Source organism: Bos grunniens, chromosome 16 (genome assembly GCF_055505025.1).
Source record: "Bos grunniens cultivar Pamir isolate PY7600 chromosome 16, Bosgru_T2T1.0, whole genome shotgun sequence".
NCBI classification, from domain to species: domain Eukaryota; kingdom Metazoa; phylum Chordata; class Mammalia; order Artiodactyla; family Bovidae; genus Bos; species Bos grunniens.
In genome coordinates this window covers 28564936-28587164 of record NC_141180.1, presented here as the reverse complement: position 1 = coordinate 28587164, position 22229 = coordinate 28564936, and the positions used below count along the sequence as shown (strand labels likewise).

Here is a 22229-nt window from a genome sequence, read left to right as displayed (position 1 = left end):
AGCTTGGGGTGTGGTATAAAACTCACTTAAAAAGGCATTGCTGTACCTTTCCATCCTAAAATTCTTAAGATGAAACTGCTGTTTATGCCAAACACAGCCAGCCAAGACGGCCATGACTCCCACCCAGGACCACCACAGACAGTTGCACAGCTGGTGCTCTGCCTCAAAGTGCCTGGTAGCTGAGCTGAGTGGGAGATAAAATCCAGCTGGTGTTCCGCTTGTCAAATTGTGCAGCTTAGCGCAGGGTCACAGCTACCTGGAGCACAGGCGCCTCTCTGCCCCCCTGCCAAACCCTGCAACAGGACTGCAACCCCTTAGGAATGTGGCCACACCAGGTGCTGCCTGCCAGCGACAGGCGACAGGTCAGCAGGGCTGTGCTCAAGGTGGGGCATGGGGACACACCTTTTCCTCATCTGTCTACATGCCTTTTTCTCTCATCCAAGTACTAATCAGGCCTGACCCTGCTTAGCTCCCGAGATCAGATGAGATCGGGTGCGTTCAGGGTGGTATGGCTGTAGACTACATGCTTTTTTCTAATTTGCACTAAGGCTATTAAATTAGGCTAGCAGGAGTCACATTAATTTAAAAAATACTCATTTACAATCCACAGACTGGTGACTGGCCTATCCTTCTTGAGGTAAGATCTTTATGTACAAACTGCTCTACTGGGTTCAAAATTCCATTAAAAAGTTTAGAAATCTGTTTTAGGACCAGAGACAGTAAAAAGTGAAGAAGCTCAGTGAGCATTCAGGGTTGGGAGTTAAGATACAGGTCCAGGCCGTAGCTTCTAGCTTCTAGCTGGGGCACATCATTTACCCACACAGAGCTTGGCCGACGGCTCCGGTCACTTCCCCTCACTCCCTGCTCCACAGGGGAGGCTGCTCTGACCCCTCTGGGAACCTGAGCCCCCAGGAACACCTTGCTCCACTGCGAGACACCAGGTCCATGTGGGTGGGTAGCAATGGTTGTCTGGAAGCCCCACCTTCTCAAGGCCTCACATGCTCCTGCTGAGGTTTACGAGGAAGGACACACAGGCTGGAGACAGGAGTCTCCTGCCGTCACTCCATCTCCCTCTCTGGCCTCCCTCATCCTTCCTTCTGGAGCCGCCACCCAAAAGCTTTGTTCCTCTGGTGTCAACTGGGGACGCGCTCCATGACTTCATAGCATCCGTCTCCACCTCTGCTCCCTCCTGCTCAACAGGGCATCGGAATGGTTTCTTAGGTGTCATACTATGCCACTCTGTCGTGGTAAACATCACGCCTTTTTCTGGTCCATAAAGAATGGAAGGGCCCATCGTGCCCTTGTAAATCATGATGCTGGCTGCGCATGTGGCCTCAGAGCACATAGATGAACCTGGGGTGAGGGAAAGATGTTCTCTGGGCCATGGGGTCAGGGTGCAGGTGGAGGGATGTTGTTCCTCCTGTCCAGCAGGGCAGGGGGCCCTCTCAGCCACCTCCTGGTCACCTGTGTGTACAACGAACATCCTCCGTACACAGCTTTGCTTATGCTTTCCTCTGACCTGAAGTACCTATGTGACACCTGTCCACCTCCTCACATCCTGTCTGTGGTCAAGGGCTATAGATCCCATCTGTCTGAGACAGTCCCAGTTTGCTCTGATTGTTGGAGGACAACTTTTAAAAAAAAACTTTTAATTTTATATTGGAGTATAGTTGATAAACAATATGTGTGTTTCAGGTATAGAGCAAAGTGATTCAATTCTACATATACATGTATCAGATTATTTTCCCATTGAGGCTGTTACGTAAGGCTGAGCTGAGTTCCCTGTGCTATCCAGTAGGCCCTTTTGGTTATTCATTTTACATATAACAGTGTGTACACGTCCATCCCAAATTCCCTATCTATGCCTTACTATCAGGACAACTTTTAATAGACCCTCTTTCTCTTATAAAACTTTCCTTGTTTGGAAAATAAAGTATACAATCACTCTGAACTCAGTAAAAGAAAAATAACAAAGGAAGAATAGCAGATATTTAATTATTAAATATTTACTGTCCCAACCTCTTTTTATGAATCACCTCATTTAATCCCTACAACCACTGAGTAGATGCTGTTATGATACCAATGTGGATATTCTACCTATGGGGAAGGAGACTTGAGCAACTTGTCCAAGTTCAAGTGGAGGGGACAAGCCTGGTCCTGATTCTACTTCCCACATGCCCCTGGGCATGTCATGCGACCCCTCTGAGCTTGTGTTCCTCACATGGAGAAAAGGAGAATAGCAGGGATCCTTGTAGGATGGTGGGATGCTGAGCTGGCCCCCGAGCAGTCCTGGGAAGCATGTGAGCCTACCGCCTCTGCAGAGGCTCTTCAGAGTCACATTTCTCTGGGAACTCCAGCCAGGAAACCGCCCAGGCAGCCAGTCCCTCTCCCTCTGGGCACCACCCCAGCCCGCTCTACCCTTGAAGGAAGTGGTTCTCCCCCAATCTGCAGTCACTTGACAACAAAAAAGGGGTGCACCTACCTACCTAGGCCATCGCCCAGACTAGGGAGGAAGCAGGGAATACAACGCACTCCACAGTCATCCTGGCAGATAACCAAGGTCAGGGCTTGGATGGTCCCAACAGGTCATGAAACCAGAAAAGTCAGGCTGAGGAACACCGCCCATGACCAGGCCCTCCAGACCAGAGACACCCTGTGCGCACGTTCACATGGGATGTGAGCCCTCCCCCTGCCCTTGGTCCATTTCCTGGGCACCTGCTGGGTGCCAGCCCCGTGGGCTCAGCACACATCCCGTCTCTGCTCTGTCCTGCTTCCCCAGCCTTGCTCACTCCTGGGCAGCAGGAGTGGGACAATCACAGAGACATAAACACGTTTCAGACCCTGACTTCAAGGCGCTCCCAGCCTTAAAGCGCTGAGTCAATAGCCACCTCCCCGAGAAGGAACCGTCCTGAGGGCTCCGTGGTGCTTTCCATCTTGTGCCTTCATCTCAGGCCACATGCTGCATCCGGTGCTGAGCACTGGGTGGGAGACAGCAGCGCCAGGATGAGCATCTAACCGGGCCCGTCTCCAGGACAGCCAGGAGCCAAGACCGACTGAGACAAGCTCGCTCCAGCCTCTTCCTGGAGGGCTTGGCGGCTGTTAGGAACATCGACTGGTCACGGGCAGCATCCCTCAGCTTGGCTATTCTGATTACGTGACCTGTTGGTACCATCTGAGCTCTGACCTTCGTCTCCTGCCAGGATGGCCACGGAGGGCACTGTGTCCCCTGCTCCCTCCCCAGCCAAGTGATGGCGTGAGGGGAGACCCAGCAAGGGTGCACCCCTTTCTTGTCGTCAAGTGACAGCAGAATGGAAAGAATCACTTCGTTCACTTCATCCCCCGCCTTCTGCCTGAGCCCAGGGTTTGTTGTTTTTCTTTTTAAAGATTTCTTTTTAAGTCTTTATTGAATTTATTACAACATTACTTCTGTTTTATGTTTTGTTCTTTTTGGCTGTGAGGCATGTGGGATCTTAGCTCCCCAAACAGAGATCAAATCCCCACCCCCTGCACTGGAAGGCGAAGTCGTAACCACTGGGCTGTCCAGTAAATGCCAGCCCAGGGGTTCTTGCTGAAGTCTTTTCTTTCCTTGGGTACCACTCTTCTGGCGAGGCCTGAATCAGAAAGATGCTTCTAGATCTTCATGGCCCAGAGCTCCTGGGTGAGCAAGTTTCTCTGGAGGTCAGGGGCTGCAAAAGTCAGAGGCTGAGGGCTACTGGTTGGCCCTGGAGTGTAGATCTTGGTCCTGGGCTGGGGTGAGAGTGGCAGGCTGGTGGCAGGCAGAGGCCCAGCTGGTGTGACGCGGGGACATGCCATACTGTCACCACCTCTATCACCACTTCTGCAGTCAGCAGGCAGCGTCAAGCTGCTGTCCTGGCTTTCTCAGAGGTTGGCTCGATACCGCCCCCCCAACACACACACAGGTATTTCCCCTGCATTCTGAGTCTGCTGCTTGAGGTACAACAGGGACTCATAAGAACACTTAGCCCAACCCTCCCACTTTCCAGATGAGGCCCACAGAGGCTGGGGGCAACCGTGCTGGAGAGCCCTGGACCCCGGACTGCCAGCACCGACAAGCACCACTGCCTCTAATTCACAGGCCCAGCCTGTCACCAAGAAGCACATCACAAATGACTCATTAAAAATCACAAAGACACGTCGTAGAGAATGGACGTGCGGACATAGCGGGGGAAGAAGAGGGTGGGAGGAACTGAGAGAGCAGCACTGGCATGTATATACGACCATGAAATAGCCAGCAAGTGGGAGGCTGCTCTAAAGCACAGGGAGCTCAGCCTGTGATGACCTGGAGGGGTGGGGTGGGGTGTGAGGGAGGGAGGCTCCAGAGGGAGGGGATGTATGTATACACCCAGCTGATTCACACTGTTGTACAGAAGGAACTAACACAACATTGTAAAGCAATTATCCTCCAATTAAAAATAGAAAAAAAAAAAAAAGAATAAAGAGTCAGCGTGCAGAAAGGGCTAAACAAACAAACAAAACCCTGTTAATCATTTAAACAAGCAGCTGTGGGCTCCCCCATGGGGCTGTGTAGGGCACTGGCTAAACCCCCAAGGTCCTAGAGTCAGGCACATTGTCCCTGCATTAAATTCCACCTTGCAGCAGCTTACTTCTCTGGCTCTCCATCTTCTCATCTGAAAAATGGGGAGACCTCTCTGAGATCATTCATGGGTTTTACAGCCTATGTGTTCCTGGCCCAGAGCACTATTGAATAAATACACAAAAATTGCATTCATTAGCTACACATTAAATGTTAAGTGTTAATCTTTAAAATACTCTGAAGCCATTGGATTTTAATCTCCATCTTTTCCCTAGCTTGATACCTGCTCCCTGAGCTGAATCAGAACACTCCTTTCTAAATTGCTGAGTGTTTTGTTTAGGGTTTCCCCAAAATGCCTCTCCTTCTTCTGTGCCCCACGTCAGGCTCTGGGCACGAAGCCTGCCAGGTTGTCAGCAGCTTCTGTCACAGCCACTGGCCAGCCCATGTGGTTGGACCTATTTAAAGAGCTGGGCTGGGAGCCCAGGCCAGAGCACATGCAGCCTTCAACTTCACTGATCTCTGCCTGTTCATGGAGCCCAAGAGCCTCAGGTGCTGAGGTCCTGACAGGACAGAGCTCTGCCCACCTGGGGCTGAGTCCCCTCTGTGGCCAGCATGAAGGCTAAGCTGCAGGCTGCCTGAGTGGGGCCTGCAGGGCGATGAATGCCCTTCAATGCAAAATGCCCCCAACCCAGGATTCCTAAGCCACCAGACCCTCTTTTTAAAACACCTCTACAGATAATAAATAACATAGTAACTGCACATGTGTAACACGGACTGTTTGATATAACCTGACATACATAAACATCCGTCGACCCAAAGATTGCTCCTCCCCCTGGAAAGCCGCACTCCTGCCCCTCCTCCCATCTCCCATCAGGTTTCATTTTCTAGAGTTTCATATGAATGGAACCATACAGGATACACTTTTTTTCTTTCTGGACTCTGGCACTCAGCATAATGAGTTTGAGATGTACCACGTGACTGCACATCTCAATAGTTTGTTGCTTTATTGCGGAGTGGAATTCCACCGTAGGTTATGTTGGTTTGTTTATTCATTCCTCTGTTGATAGACGTTTGGGCTGCTTCCAGCGTTTGGCTATTACAAAGAAAGCTGCTAGGACCGTTTGTGCACAAGTCTTTGTGTGGATATGTATTTCCTAGGGGAATAAACACCTCGGAGTGGAAGGACTGGGTTTCCTATCTCATCCCACTGCAAAAAATGTCCATGTCCCCCACAGTACTGAGAAGCCTCTAACACTTATGATTTTGTTTTTCTATGTTCCTTGTTTGCTGTTGGCCTTATCCTTCCCCTGTGTGGCAGATGGTATTTTTGCAAAGATGGACACAATAATACTTCCCATACGTGCTTTTTATAGTGCGGAGTCTGGCTGGCCTTGTGGCTGGCCTGTCATCAACAGAATGTGGCGGAAATGACACCAAGTGATGCCTGAGACCGACAAGCCTTATAGCCTGCCCCTTGATTTCCTGGAACCCTTTCTGTGGGATCCCTGAGCCTGTGTAGGAGGTTTGACTGCCTTGAGGAGGGGCCACAAATGGGTGTTTGGGTTGTCAGTCTCACCAAGGCCCCAGACATATGAATGAAGCTGGCTTAGACTTTCCAGGGGAAAAGCCCACCATAGCAGGACCCCACCCACCCAACCCCATCCACCATGTGGAACTGGAAAATCCCCCAGCCAAAGAACTGCCCAGCTGCCAAGTTCCTGACACATAAAATCATAGGATGTAAGAAAAATGTGGGTTGTTTTGAACCAGTAGGATTTGGGGGCTGTTTATTACACAGCAGATCCATGAAAAATGGACCTTCTGTTTTGCTCACAGATATACCCCAAAGGCCCAGAACAAAGCCTGGCAAATAGCAGAACCTCACTGTTTGCTGAATGAATAAATGAGTGGGGTTCTAGGTAAGATTTTATCAACACTGGAGAGATTTCTACTGATCAGAATTGAAAGCAGGACAGGATCTGTGTCAGGCAGGAGACTTCAAGCTCAAACACTGAGACCTGCATGCTGTAAAACCCTCCAGGAACCTCAGTTTACCCAACTGTAAAGTCAGGCTAACTCCACCCACATTGTGGGCTGGATCTGAGGAGCAAGTGAAGGTGGGGTGTGGAGGGCTCGGCACAGGGCCAGCCCAGGAGGTCCCCGAGAAGGCCTGCTGTGTCTGACTGGACCTGTGCCACCTCTGTCCCCCCTTGCCCGTTTCACTGAAGGCCCCCAAGGCCCTGCTCCCTCCTTTCCTGTCTGACCATCATCAGGGGCATCTCCCAGGGGACCCAATCAGGACTGAGGAGAATCACAGCTAAGGTCCCCGTCAAATTTGACCCCGTGTCCATGGCCACCTTGGGTTGGTGCTCACCATGGCCACCCCAGAAGGAGGGCCAGCTTTGAACACTCTTCCCCCACCTCTGCCCTGGCCTGGCTCAGGCCAAAGCTCTTCTCCCAGGACAGAGGCCAGTGTGACTCTCTCACTCTCTGCCACAGATTCAGGACCCTGTCCTGTCCATCACGGCAAGATGGGCTCACACAGTGATGGAGGCCACAGCTCCAAACAGGGTTGAACAGGGTCTCGGGCAGTATCTTCTAAGAGGCAGCTTTAGAGCCTGGCTTTTCTCACACTGAGCTCTGCTCTCCTCCTTTCAGCCAATCGGTCTCTGACCTTCCTGGGAAGGGAGTGGGGATTAACTAAAGCAGTGGCTCAAGGTCTGCAGCCCATGCTCACACCTTAAATGTGGTGGCCGAGGCCACTGACATGTCCCGGGGCTGAAGTGTGTTCATTGAGCTGTGCAGGGAAAGGAGGCCGGAAGAGAAGCTCTTGGCTTATGTGTCCCAGAGACCAGCCTTGACACCTTCACCCCCTGGGACAACCTCTGGAGCAAAGACTAGGAATGAATCCACAAATTCTGGTGCCTCAAAGGGCCCCGGAATGACACTCAAGGATACTGTGCTTCCAAACCCAGATCTGGCCCTCTGTCTTCTTTCCTCCCAATTTCACTCCCTTCCTCTCTTCTACTATGAACACCCCCTCTAAGACCTCAGAATCAAGAGAATCTGCTAAGAACAGAGATTTGGTAACCAGGGTCACTGGGGATCAAGTCTAACAGCCAGGAAACTAGAAAAATCTGAGCCTCTCTCATCCCCATTTTGTAGATGGGGAAACTGAGGCTAATAAACACTACTCATCTTCTAACAAGGGTTGCTGGGAGGGTCAGTGGGTTCATGCAGCAAAGCTAAGTCCAAGTGCTAAATAAATGTTAGCTGACAGAGAGTGAAGTAAGTCAGAAAGAAAAAAAAACCATATATTTACACATATATATGGAATCTAGAAAAATAGTATGTGCATGCTAAGTTGCTTCAGGCATGTCCAGCTCTTTTTGACCTCATGGACTGTAGCCTGCCAGGCTCCTCTGTCTATGGGATTCTCCAGGAAAGAATACCGAAGTGGGCTGCAATGCCTTCCTCTAGGTCAGGATCTTCCTGACCCAGGGATCGAACCTGCATGTCCTGTAGCTGCTGCACTGCAGGCGGATTCTTTCTCTGAGCCACCAGGGAAATGTTACAGATGATCTTATTTACAAACAGAAATAGAGACACAAATGTATGGACACCAAGCTGGGAAGAGGTGGGTGGGATGAACTGGAAGGTTGGGATTGGCATATATACACTATTGATACTAGGTATAAACAGGTAACTAATGAGAATCTGCTGTATAGCACAGGGAACTCTACTGGATGCTCTGTGGTGACCTAAGTGGAAGGAAACGGAAATGAGAGGGGATATATGTATACACATAGCTGATTCACTTTGCTGTACAGTAGAAACCAACACAACATTGTAAAGCAACTGTACTCCAATAAAAAAAAAATAATAAAAAAGCTAGCCGAGGTGATTATTGCTCAAAAGGGATTTATTATGTGTTCACACCTCAGTCATCCCAACTACGAAATGCGTGTATGAGGTATTTTTTCCTAAATAGGGAACAGCGGTTGGGCTCTGGTACTTGCTTCTTAAACAGATATGTGGAGGGTAAGTCCTGGAGGGTGTCTGAGTATTTTCAAACTAACCAGTCTTGCTGCTTTTCTCAGGATAAATGGAAGACTGCCACAATCAGAACATTAATACATAATGTAATCTACTGAGAATTCAACTCAAAGCATTGAAGGAGACCCCAGAAAGAGTAATTGCTTGGGGGGCCGTGGGAGTAGACTCTGGTCTAGGGACACAGAAACGGTGACAAAGGGGACGTGGTGGAGGGACTGGACTGGCTGCCTTTCTAATTCACAGAGTCCAGGACCCAGGGGGAAATCCCAGACAGGGCGAGGAGAGAGGACACAGGTGTAAAAACCTATAAAAGGCAAAGAAGCCCAAAGGGACAAGGCTGATGCCATGTGTCACCAGAACCCCAGATTCTAAGCAAATTCTGGATATGGTTCTAGTTAAATGTTCTCTGTGAAAGACAATTATCACATGATATCACTTATATGTGGAATCTAAAAAAATGATACAGATGAATTTATTTACAAAATAGAAACGGACTCACAGATATTAATAACAAACTTACAGTTACCACAGGGGAAAGGTGCAGGGAGGGATAAATCTGGAGTTTGGCATTACCATATATACACTCATATATAAAACAGATAACCAGCAAGGACCTGCTGAATAGCACAGGGAATGCTCCTCAATATTCTATGATTACCTAAATGGGAAACAAATCTGAAGAAGAATAGATACATGTATATGCGTACCTAAAGCACTTCGCTGTACACCTGAAACTAACACAACATTGTAAATCAACTTTAATATAAAATACAAATTAAATTAAAAAATAAATACAAAATGCTCTCTGTTGTGGATCCACAGTCATGGCCACCAACAAACTTCACTTTCTGGGAACCAGAGCCTCGAGGGCCTCTGCCCACATGATGGTCACATGACTTGCTCTGGGCAACGAGATCTCAGCAAACAAGCAGCAGGAGGTGGCTTGAAAAGCACTCTTGCAACACGCTATAGCATCGAAGGTGCTGATGATGGGCTATCTGGTCATACAGGGACTCTGCAACTTTTCTGGAAATCTCAAACTTCTCCAAAGAAACATTTATTTAAAAAAACACGTGCATCACAGAATGTGCTCTTTTTTGGGACTCTAGCTGCCATGTGAAGCAGCTAACCTGCCAGAGACACATAGCCTAGCCAGAGCTGCGACAGACAGAAAAGATTCTGGACACTTCTTTGACCTGACCCCAGATCAAATCTAGAGCCTAAGATCCTTTCAAGGGGGATCTGTTAACTGTTAAAAACGGTTAGTAGCGTATTTGGAAGATATTCTGTCAATAGAGTTAAAATTCTCTGGAAGCTTCTACCAAATTCTAAGATGTATCACCTAAGTGTCTTTGACATCAGGGCTGTGGGACAGAGGGGCTGGCTTTGGGGGGATGGGGGGCTGCAGCAGCCACCAAGACATCAGACTAGATGGCCCAAGAAAACAGTGGAAGCTTCTGTGTATGACTTACTTATCAAAGGGGAGCATATCAATTCAACCCAGGGCAACAGACTGCCCAGAAGATGAACAAATCCTTTGATGCAAGGAATGAGAAAAGAATGGAGTGTGGATGTGGGAAGGGAAATAGGAAACATTAAGTTGCTTTTCAAACCCACACAGTGTTGGAGACAAGGATGTGTGTGTAAAAAAAGCAGGTGGGCAGAACCATCCCAGAGAGATGAGACATTATTCTATTCAATCGCCACTCAGGCCACCTACCGCCCCACTGTCTGCAGGCCTAGTTACTCTCAAAAAGGCAGCCAAGACATGGCCACACCTGCTAGGAACAAAAAGGACACTGGTGTCCCCTGCTGCTCAAGGCCTAGGACGTTCTCTGCACCCCAGAACTCCTCAAAGCAGAGTATCTGCGGCACAGATTCTTACCTGCCAGCCTGTTTGGTCATTAAAAAACACACTATTCAATGAATGTGCATTGAGTATGTTGTGGGTTTCAGGCGTGTCACTGGGTTCTGGGCAGGACCTGGGTCTGATCCGCCTCCAAATGGTCTGAGCCACAGGCACAGGTTCTGTTGTGGGGAAGCTTTCAGGAAACATTTGTTGAACGAGCAGATTAAATAATAAGGCCCAGTTTCTTCCAGGAGCTCAGTGTAGGACAGGTGACTCGTTGTGAGGCAGGGACAAGGCCCTGCCAGGGCTTACTCCTCACGCTGAAGACAGGAAGCCTGGGCATCGTTTCTCCTTTGCCGCGCTCACCAATCATTGGCTTTGTTCAGATAATAAGACTACATCTGTGCTGGGAGCTGCGTCTGTAGGAGCCTGGCAAGTGGCAAACCCGACAGGAAACAGACACCCCCGCAATATGTGCTGAGTCCCAAGGGAGGTCAGTGTCTAGGGCTGTGAAGTACAGGGAGGAGCCCTTACTAGCCTCTTCCTCCTGTCATAGTAAATTACTACAGGTTTAGTATCTTATAGTTCTAGACATCAGAAGTCTGAACTCGATCTTGGGAGGCTAACATCAAGGTATGGGCAGGGCAATCTTCCTTCTGGAGGCTCTAGGAAAGAATCTGTTTCTGTCTTTTCGAGCTTCGAGAGGACACGCACATTCCTTGGCTCGTGGCCCCTGCCTCCATCTTCAATGCCAGCACTGATGGATTGAGTCCTCACGTAAAATCTCCAGCCTGTTCTCTGACTTGTTCTGAGTCTGACTCTTCTGCCTCCTCTTTCACTTTGAAGGACCCATGAGATTACACTGGGCCCACAGGATCATCCCTCCATCTTAAGGATGTCTGATTAACAACTTTAATTCTCATTTGCCATGTAAACCACCATATCCATATGCTCTAGAAAATTGGGAGGTAGACATCTTGGGGGTGAAGGGGTATGATCCTGCCAACCACAGGCCCTGGACCCATCAAGTGGAGATGGTCCAGAAAGGTTCCTGGAGGAAGCAGAGCCTGAATTGGGAATTGGAGGAAGAATGACCCTCAGGAGGCTGGGGGAGAAGAAAGGGCAAATGCAAAGACCCAGAGAAGGGAGAGGATCCACAGGCATCTTGGGGAACTATACATATGTAACACGTGTGTCCACATGCCAGAAGGAGAGAGATGAGGCTGCAAGGCAAGGAGAGGGTAGGAAAGGGCAACAGGACCATCTTAACACCTCATTCCTCATACTTGCCTCCTGCTCAAAACCTCCATGTCCCTGAACCCCAGGGTCCAACCCTTGGGGTTCACCGTGATCATCCCCTGCCACCCTCCACCTTCGCACTCCCGTACACAGGCTGGCCTCCTTACCATGCTATATCCCCTACAGTAATACCATCTCTGTCCCTGCTGAAGTCTGAACCTGACCCGAACCAGGTACTGCTGTGTAATCTTGGCACATTCAGAGCCCACCTCATACTCATGTGAAAATTAAATGAGCTAAAGTGTGTGGCATTTTGAGCTAAAAGTGCTCAAAAATGCTGGCTGTCACCACCACTACCACCAACAACATTTCAGGGGGTCCAAGAGGAAGACTATTTCATAACAGGACTTAGACCTTATTTGCCTCTTTCACTGTGTAAATATTTGTAATGTTGGTAAAAAAAAAAGCTGTGCTGGGTAAAATGTTGACATCCTTGCAGAAATCATGACAGTGGCATCAAACTGCGTAAGTAGTAACTATGGTCTTTAGATGGAAAAAAGGGAGGGGCAGTTGTACTTAACAATATCCTTGAGGAAGAGGTAAAAATAATTAATTCTATTCAAACTTGATCCCCAAGTACATATTTTTTAAATAAAATGGGAAGTACACTTAAAACTCTTTTGTTGCATATCAAAGCACAACGTCCGTCTCAAGGAAAATCATTCCTGAAACTGTTTGAGTGACTAGCTAGTCACTTTTTGTAGGACATCATTTGTAATTGAAAGAATGAGCGCTGCTGCTGCTGCTAAGTCGCTTCAGTTGTGTCCGACTCTGTGCGACCCCAGAGACGGCAGCCCACCAGGCTCCCCAGTCCCTGGGATTCTCCAGGCAAGAACGCTGGAGTGGGTTGCAATTTCCTTCTCCAATGCATGAAAGTGAAAAGTGAAAGTGAAGTCACTCAGTCGTGTCCGACTCTTGGCGACCCCAAGGACTGCAGCCTTCCAGGCTCCTCCGCCCATGGGATTTGCCAGGCAAGAGTACTGGAGTGGGGAAAGAATGACCACCATACACTATAGTATCTGGCAAACTACTGAACTAATAAGTTACCAAATAAGTAAGTCTATTACTTCTAGGAAAACAAGTGACAGTATTTGTTGCCAGTTATAAAACTTGAAATTTTGAGTGAAAATCAGAATTTGGGTAAACTTGATCTGCCACGAGGACTTTACCAGCTCCTCAAGACTTTTCTAAAGAGATTGGTGGTGATGTTAACAGATGTGACTTTTTGATGTTGGACAATGAAATATATCAACCTTTGGAGGATTCAAATCACTCAGGGAACCATTATTTTCTGAGTGATCAATGTTAGATTCCAAAAAATCATGTTGGGTACAATCTCTGTGTGTGTGTGTGTGTGTGTGTGTGTTAGTTGCTCAGTTGTGTCTGACTCTTGTGACCCCATGGACTGTAGCCCACTAGGCTCCTCTGGCCATGGAATTCTCCAGGCAAGAATACTGGAGTGGTTGCCATTTCCTTCTCTAGGGATCTTCCTGACCCAGGGATTGAACCCGGGTCTCCTGCACTGCAGGCAGATTCTTTACCACTGATCCACAATTTCCATTTAAAATGCCAATCGGACCAATGGTTTTGTCCATCCAGAGCACAAAACCTTCATTGGATATGGATTTAGAGTCCACACTCAGCACACCTCTAAAAACTATCATTTGGTGAGTTCTAGTATAGCATCAAGAGAAATATCCACAGTTATCTAATAAGACAATTAATTTACTCCTCCCTCTTCCAGATACATATCTGTGTGATGCTAGATTTTCAATCAAAACAACAAACCACAGTAGCTTGACTGAGGAGTAACTATGAAAACTCAGCAGTCTTCTATGAAGTCAGACATTAAACAGTTTTTGAAAACTGTGAACCAATGCTGCTCTTCACCCTCAAGTTTTTTTATTTAGGAAAAAACAGTAATTTTTCACTTAAAAACTATGTTAACATGTAATAAGTTTAGTATTGTTATTTTAAAATAAATTAATGATAATATAGACATGTTTTGCTTTTAATTTCTAAGATAGCAAACACTGATAGATCTAAACCATATAAACAAAAGCTCTTTGGGGTCATCAATTTTATGCGTGTAAAGTGGTCCAGAGACCAGAAGGTCTGATAAATGCTGTCCTAAGAAAACAGATTTAAACAGATCTGTATAGTGCAGTGCTACATAACAGCAAGAATGAAAAGGAAAAAAAGCGGAAACAACTTAAATATCCAATAACAGAAAAGTGGCTAAATAAATTACAGGGCTTCCATTCGGCAGAACATTATGGAGTCACTAAAAATTATGTTTTCAAGGAGTATTTATCCTTGCGGGAAAACGCTCAACACACTCGACATGCCGTTAAGTGATTAAAAGAGGGAAGAAGGAAATTTTCATGATCATTGTTTCTGTAATGCCTTGAATCTCGAATGAAATCAATGAAACTGAGGGGGAGATCAAGACACCCTAAAGGAGTCCCCCAGGCAACAGGCTCACCACGTGTGTGGAGCTGGGGTCATGCAGGGACTCTGCGGTAAGTTTACAAACTCGACGACACCATTCCTTATTAAACAATCATTCAGAGCTTCTGCCTTTGAACTCAGGGTAAGACCAAAGTCCTAAACCAAACATTCCCAGACTCATCCCGGCAAAACCTTCTAAACCCCAATTCTCCCAGACTTGATTCTTTTTGTTGGATTCTTTGTTGATGTTGGAATCATGGCCTGATGTCGTGGGTGTTTGCTTGGGTTCCTAATCTTCTCACGTACTGAACAATGCCAGTTTTGGGACTTCCCTGGTGGTCCAGTGGCTAAGATTCTGAGCTCCCAGTGCAGCAAGAAGCCTGGGTTCAATCCCTGATCTTGAAACTAAAGATTCAGCGTGTCTCAACAAAGACTGAAGATCCTGTGTGCTGCAACTAAGACCCAGTGCAACCAAACAAATATAGAAATATTAAAAAAAAAAATTCTAGTTTCAACCAACCCAAGCTACCAGAGTGAGGGTGGCCAGGTGGGGACCACCAGAGTGGAGGTCTTTGGGGGTTCTGCATTTTCCCACTGTAGGGACACTGGTTGTTAACAAGTGTTGTCCAACATCTGCAGCTTTCTTGGCTGGTGCATTTATTCTCATCTTTCTCATTAAGGGCATATAAATTCCTTTTCATGCCCCAGTCTCCTTCTGCCCACATCTGTCTGCAATTTACTCACCACATGCTGTGGCCGGGGAGGAAGCATCTTTGTGACTTTGTGGAACGCCAGGCAGGATGCTTGAGGCGCTGAAGGTGTTCACCTCACTGCTTTTCAGGAACACTTGCTACCATGAACGTAGATGGGCTCAGGGGTCTAGGGTCTGGGCCACCCTGAGTGGGAATCAGGTGACCAGCATCTCCAAAGAGATCCAAGGAGGTCTGCCAAGCCCGCTCTCATCTGATCATCACTAAATATTTGCACTAATGGTTCTTGGCACTGGGCCAAGTGCTTCATATCTCTAATCCTCCCGAGAATTCTGTGAAGTAGCTACCAGTTACAACTGGTCCCAATTATAAGAAAAACAGGTATTATTACCTTCTACAAGAGAATTATGGTTCAGAGAGGTTAAGGAATCTGCCCTAGGTCACATAGCTAGTAAGTGACAGAGCTGGGATTCAAGCCCAGATCTGACTCCAGAATCTGTTGTCCCCATTACTGAGCTAGGGTGGCCTCCAGTCTCTCCTGTCCAGGCTGACTTCATCCCTAGTGACCTCATCCAGAGGGAAGAAAAGGGATTTAGCACAGTGGATAAAGTTTTGGACTCTGCTGATAATTAGCTTGTCACTTTGGCCAAGTTACTTAATCTCCCTGAACTTCATTCAGCTGTGTCCATCTGTGAACGGGGTTAATACCTCCCAGCAGGACTGGGGTGAATGGTAGACCAAGTGCGTAGAGCAGTGCTGGAACACAGTAGAAAAAAAAGAAAGTGAAGTCGCTCAGTCATGTTTGACTCTTTGCGACCCCATGGACTGTAGCCTACCAGACTCCATCCATGGGATTTCCCAAGGCAAGAATGCTGGAGTGGGTAGCCACTCCTTTCTCCAGGGGATCTTTCTGACCCAGGGTTCAAACCTGGGTCTCCCACACTGCAGGTAGACTCTTTACTGTCTGAGCCACCAGGGAAGCCCGCTGGAACACATAGTAGGTGTTCAATAAAGCTTTCTTTGAATGAATACTGGCAAATCCTTCTTGATGAGATTATTGTTCCTACAAAGGAGCTGCCCCATCAAGGGGATCTCTGGGTCCCTGAGCAAGGCCCTGAAGACCTTTGGGGATGGATAAGAAATCATACAGCCCAGAGATGGGAAGAAATGCCTACAAAGCTCTGTGCCCTGTGGGCTACACAGAGAAGGATGCATATCATAGTAACAGCCTTCACAGACACGACCGCATGTAACTCACTGTCACTGTCCCATCATTCAGATCAGAAAGCTGAGGTCTAGAGAGTATAGGCCGTCTGTCCTAGGAGCTGGGGAGTGGAGGGTAAAGGAGCCTGCCTGCCCATTCCCCTGGGCCCTGGAACAGCAGACAGAGGGATTCCTCCTTCTCACGGGTCCAGAAGGCAGAATAAGGGTGAGAACTCTTTCCTCGGCCCAGGACACAGAAGGCAGGTGTCTCTGTCCTGCAATGAACAGTGGCTGAGGAGGCTGAGACAGTGTCTGGCTGCTTTCCCAACTCTGCAGGATCGCAAAGCCTGGCAAGACCAAAGGACACCGGCTCATATGTCCCACGCCCAGGAACACGTGCCCTGTATGGGAGACTCCTGAGACTTTGGGTTCTTCTTCCTGAGAAAGGTAGGGATGTTCCAGGGCCTCCGGGAAGCTGGGAGTGGAGGGGGTTCACACAGATCTTCCTGGACTGCAAGAGGCTTGTGTAGAGAAAGTGTGCGTGCCTGGCACAGGGACTTCTGATCATGCGGCGTCAGCTGGACCATGACACAGACCACCTGCCCGCCGTGGCCTGAACAGACCACCCTGAGCACTGTCCAAGTGGGCCCACCAGAAGAATAACGTGTATGGCTGAGAAGGATACAAAAAGGGGCTGGAACACCTGGATGAGGGCTCAATGGTTTCCTGAGCTTCCTGGGTGGTGGGGTGTTGGACAGACAGTTGGCTTAACCAGTGTTCTGCTGCTCACTTCACACCTCCAGTCAGAGAAACCCAGGAGGACAGAGTCAACTAACCATCTAGCAAAATCTCTTCTCCTTCTCTACCCCCAACTCCTACCCCTCCAGAGCCTTGTAGCTGGGACACAGACCCCGAGCACTCCCTGCAGCCAAATGATCACACTCCTGCCAAAGACACTCTCTGACCTTGCACTTCAGCTCTTTCCCTGGATCCATCACAGGCCAAGGGGAGCAGAGAGGCCCACCAGCCTGAAACACCCTTGGGATAGTTACAGAAGAAAGGGAGAAACAGATTCTTTAAGCCACCCTGTTCTGGGGTCTTTGCTACAGCAGCCCGAAATCAATGTAAGGAATAAACCTGCTTTGGCTTCAGAAACAAAGTCTTCAGAGAGTATTTATCGGTTCTAGCCAGCGGTAAGTGGGAAGGAGCTTGCCAAGCTTTATTGCCTCTTCCCTCCCCAGGAGAATCAAAGATACTAAGACAGGCTCAAGAGATCAAGGTAGACCTCCCCAAATATTTTCTTCCCCAATGTTTCCTGTTGCAGGACTATTCAGAGAAGCCTTCCAATCTTTCTCAAATAACCTTTTGAGACACAGTGTGGCAGGTGGCTCCCAGGAGAGAGAGGTATGTCAGCCCCCAGTATCCCAGGCCAGCACTAAGGAAAGCAGGTGACACGTGGGCCCACTGACCGCCTGTCTCCTCAAGTGGTTTCTCTCCCAGCTGCTCCCCCACCCCCACCCAGGGCTGGGTGCTGCATTTCTTAGAGGGGAGCTCCTTCAGACCAAGTAAAAGCAAAAAGAGGCCAAGCCCTCCCCTGCGGAGCCCACCATGGTGAGCATAAGTGAAGTGGCGGATGGACGTGTCCTCCAGCACAGACCCCTGCACAGCCACACTGTCCTGCAGGGGAGGCACCGCAGGACCCGGAGGGTTCTGGGAAAGAGGAGACCCAACTGCTGGGGCAGCACCCTGGGTCAGCAAAGATAACTGACCACCTGCCAATCACACCTAGGAGGGAGGCGCCCCATGACCAGCCGTGATGGCGAACCTGAGGTGGTCACACCGCAGGACGGAAAGATACCTGTACCCGACCCAGCATGACACAGGATTCCACCCAAGAAGGAAGGGGCAGCCCGTGCCAGGAGACTCCCGGGTCCACGCCACTCCCCCTGCAGACGCAGGACCCTGGCTCTCGGTGCCCCCTGTGGCCCCGGCTGAGCCCCAGGTGAGGGAGAGGAGGGAGCTGTCCCCGACTTGTCACTCACCCTGCAAGGCTTCTTTGGCTCTGGCTAGCTCTTGCTCCTTCTGGGCCAGCTGGACCCTGAGCTCGGTGGCCGAGAGGACCTCAGAGGACTTGCCACCCTGCGACTCCTCCAGGTCCTTCATCAACATCTCCTTCATCTGCCGGAGAAGGTGGACTTCCTCCTGGAGCCGGGACACTTCCTCCCGCAGGAGCGCTAGGGGAGAAGGGCATGTAGTTAGAGCAAGGGACAGGGGAGGCTGGCTGCGCTCGTTCACTTTTCTGGGGACAGTTTGAAGGTGCTTTGTTTTTCCTGTTGCTATGTGCTCAGCACCTTTCCTACTGTGTGCAGGAAGAAAACCCCAAAACAAACTTCTTGCAAAGAGCCTCTGCCCCAGTCCTGGGCCCCACCCACAGTCTGCAGACCACGCCGAGTAGGATCCCCACCCCTTTATCCCTCCACACTGTCTAGGGCTCCACTGTGGCTGCAGCTAGAGCGTCCACTCCAATGGCCGGGGTCTCCCTCCCTGCAGAGGGCGGGAGCATTACAGTCATACCCAGCTACACTTCACATGCTTTACCTTGTTTACCAAAACCTTTGGAGGCAGGAGATCTGACCCCATTTCACAGGTTAGGAAGTCGAGGTGCAGAGAGACTAAGAAGCTCCGTGAGTTCATAAACTGAGTAGGTAATGGAGGTGGGGTCTGAACCCAGACCTGGTTGACTCCAGGCACAGTCGGCACAACAGTAACTCAGGACGGGGCAGACCCAGGCAAGAGGCTCACCTCACTTAGAGACTGATTAAAGGAGGTTTTGAGAAGCTCATGGAAGCAGGCCCAGAGTGGCTGGCCTCGGAAGCATCACTAAGCTCACACCCTCCCGCAGGTTGGTACCTCTCTCTGCCACAGGCCAAGCTCTTTCCATCCTTAGGGGGCGGGCACAGTCCTTGCCTGTGAGGGTCAGAGGGCACAGCTACAGCACAGCTCTTGAGGCCCCAGGGTCTCTGGTCTGGCTCCCTTGCTGACCATGAGTGTGGTCACAAGCAAGTCCCTCCCACTCTGAGCCTCAGCTGCCCCTTCTGTAAAATGGGTCTAAGCCTCATGGGGTGGTGAGGCTCCCTCCTCTCACGGGGCCTGTTCCTGGAGACGGGCTCTGTGTATACAGCCAGTGCTCAGTGCCAGTGAAGCAGGGGTGTTTCCCCAGGCTCCTCCCAGGTGTGCGCTGTTCTCTAAGGTCCCACAATCTGCACTCCTCGGGGATCCTGGACCCAAAGGGAGAGTCAAGCCTGTGGGGGCAGGCTGCGGGGGGAGCAGAGCTGAGGCCTCAGGGACTTGGGGTCCTCTGCCCCCAGAAGCCTGGGCAAAGGCGGCACCAAGTCCAGCCCCTGTTCCTGGTCCACCTCAACTACCTCCTCTGAGGCCATCTGGGTCCAGCTGCCACCCACATGAGCAGAGGCCTCCCTGGCCACCCAGCTCCTCCTCAGTCCCCAGCCAATCTCCAGCCTGATCCACAGAGTGCAGCACCTCATTCCTGAGCTCTAAACCCTCCCTCCCTGGCTGCCCATCAGCTGCCTTGTCACCCCATCGGAGGCCTTCCTCAGGCCACCTGGGGGAGACATTCAGTTCTGAAGGTGCTAGATTTGTCCTGCCTCTGGGCTGCCAGAAGGGTTTCCTTCCTTCTTCACAGGTTCCTCCCTGTCGGGCAGTCTCAGCCCCACAGTTACATCAACAGCCCTAAAACGGCCCCACCCACGGTCCAATTCTGACAGCACTTTGGACGACACGCCCCAAACCCCTCACTAATGTGGGAGGCCCGCATTCACTGAGGGGCCTCAAGTGTCCTGAACACTGTATGACGACACACGACAATCAGACAATCCCCCCACCCAACCATCCACCCATCCATCCATCCAGCAAGAGTTCACGGGCACCTACTCCAAGCCAGTTGCTCCTGCAGGCCCTGGGGACCCCTGGGTGAATGTCACAGACAGGTCCTACCCTCAGGCTGGTGCTCCTAGACCCCAGATGGGCTAAAGGAACCCAAACCTGCATCCCAGGGAGGCAGGCTATCTGCGGAGGAGTTCCTGATTGCTCTCACACGAACAGACTCAAGTGCAGGCTGGGGAATGTCCAAGTCTCTTAGAAAACCTACAAAGTAGGAAGTTTGCATTGGGGGTCCCTCCCCTGCTCTTATTCTAGGCAAACACTTGCAAGCTGTCTATACTGCAGGACTGCCTGGTGTCCAAAAGGAAGGGAACACCCTCAGCCTCAAAAAGTCTCCAGCGAGTAGAAGCAGCAACACAAGTAATTATAACACAAAGCAATGGCAGTACCTGCTTGGGGCACAGAATATTTGAAATAGGTCGTGGAAGACTGGGGAGGAGGGCAGTGAGCAGAGGGAACAGCCTGAGAAGTGCTGGGAAGCCAGAGGTCCCTGGGTAACCAGTGAACAGTTACAGGTGAGGAAGAACAGGAGGAAAGGGTAGGCCAGGGTCAGATTATAAAACATGTTAACCCCAACCACACACTGTGCCCCAAGCCCTGGCTCGCCATCTCCAGCAGTACTCAAGACTCTGGAACTTTCATTCTCACTTTCTGCCATAGACTGAATATTTGTGTTCAAAATTCGTATGTGAGAGACTTCCCTGATGGCCCAGTGGCTAAGACTCCACGCTCCTAACGCAGGTGGCCCAGGTTCTATCCCTGGTTGGGGAACTAGATCTCACATGCCGAAACTAAGAGTTAGTATGCCACCACTAAGAGTTTGCAGCCGGCAAATAAAGATTGAAGATCTTGGATGCTGCATTGAAGACTCAGTGCAGCCAAAAAAAAAAAAAAATCACATGTGAAACCTAATCCCCAGGTGATGACAGTATGTGAAGACAACTGATCAGATCACAAGGGTGGAGCCATCATAAATGGGATTAGTGACCTGTCCACTAGGTGAAGATGAAGCAAAAAAGACAGCTATGAATCACCAAGAGGGTCCTTACCAGACATGGAATTTACCAGTGCCTGGTCTTGGACTTCCAGCCTCCAGAACTGTGAGACAGACACTTCTGTGGCTTATAAGCCATCCGGTATTTTTGTTATAGCAACCCAAATAGGCCAAGACACTTTCCTTCATCAATTCTCCCCAGTCACAGCTGCCAGGGACTGTTTCCCCTCAACAGTCACCAAATGTCTATTTCACAGTAGGGTGTGAGTGACTGCTAAGTACCCCATTTATATTTACATTACCAGGCAAGTAGAAGCCAGAACTGTTTTTTATTTTATTTTAGGGCTTTCTCAAACTGCCCAGAGGAAGCCACTGAGGTTGTTTGCTATCTATGCAGACCGCAGAGGATTCCAAGAGACCTGGCTTCAAATCCAGGCCTGACCAGGGCCTTGTTGTGACCCTGAGCAAGCTCTGTGATTTCTCTGGCTCTCAGTTGCCATGTACACTGTGTGGGCACAATGTCACCCCTGTAGGGTTGCCAGATTGAGCAAAACAAAACAAAGTGAAGCAAAACGAACCAAAAAAGCCCAGATGCACAGTTAAATTTGAATTTTAGATAACAAATAATTTTTAATATAAGTGTATCCTAAATATTACACGGGACATACTTATGCTGAAAATTGATTCGATGTTTATCTAAAATTCAAATGTAACCGGGCGTGCTGTGTTTTATCCAGCAACCCTACTTCCGTCACAATGAAACGGGGCCATCATGAGAAAGGGCTGTACTGGATGATGGCCTGGGAGGAAGGAGGTGAAGGCACAGAGCAGCCTGGCACAGCCTTCTCTGCCCTCCCTCCACCGCTACTTGGATGAGGGCAAGATGGGGCTGCGTGTCCCTCTCCTGAGCTAACAGTGGCAAAGGTGGATTTTTTTTTCCTGTGCTCAGGTTGCTAATAGGTATACTGGACACCTAGGCCCCGCCCCTGGAGTCAGGTTCTGAACAAGCAGGAGGGCGGGAACCAGGTGTGGCTCTTGCAGGAGCCAAGTCTCAGGAGACCAGGCTGGAAAAACAACTCCACAGAAAGAGAGAGGCTTGTCCAAGCTTAGGAACTGCCCCTGCCCCCTCTAGACTAGATCTTGCACCACCTG

At 49.5% G+C, this 22229-nt stretch overlaps 1 protein-coding gene across 4 annotated transcripts in view; it reads right to left on the bottom strand.

Annotated features, from left to right (window-relative positions):
• KAZN (kazrin, periplakin interacting protein) overlaps positions 1-22229 on the bottom strand; it is a 1338251-nt gene that overhangs the window by 116448 nt on the left and 1199574 nt on the right. For all 4 annotated transcript variants that reach the window (XM_086343801.1, XM_086343804.1, XM_086343802.1 and 1 more), the window contains one exon: positions 18166-18357. In XM_086343801.1, coding sequence (XP_086199927.1) covers positions 18166-18357 — 192 coding nt within the window. The remainder of the gene's footprint in view (positions 1-18165; positions 18358-22229) is intronic.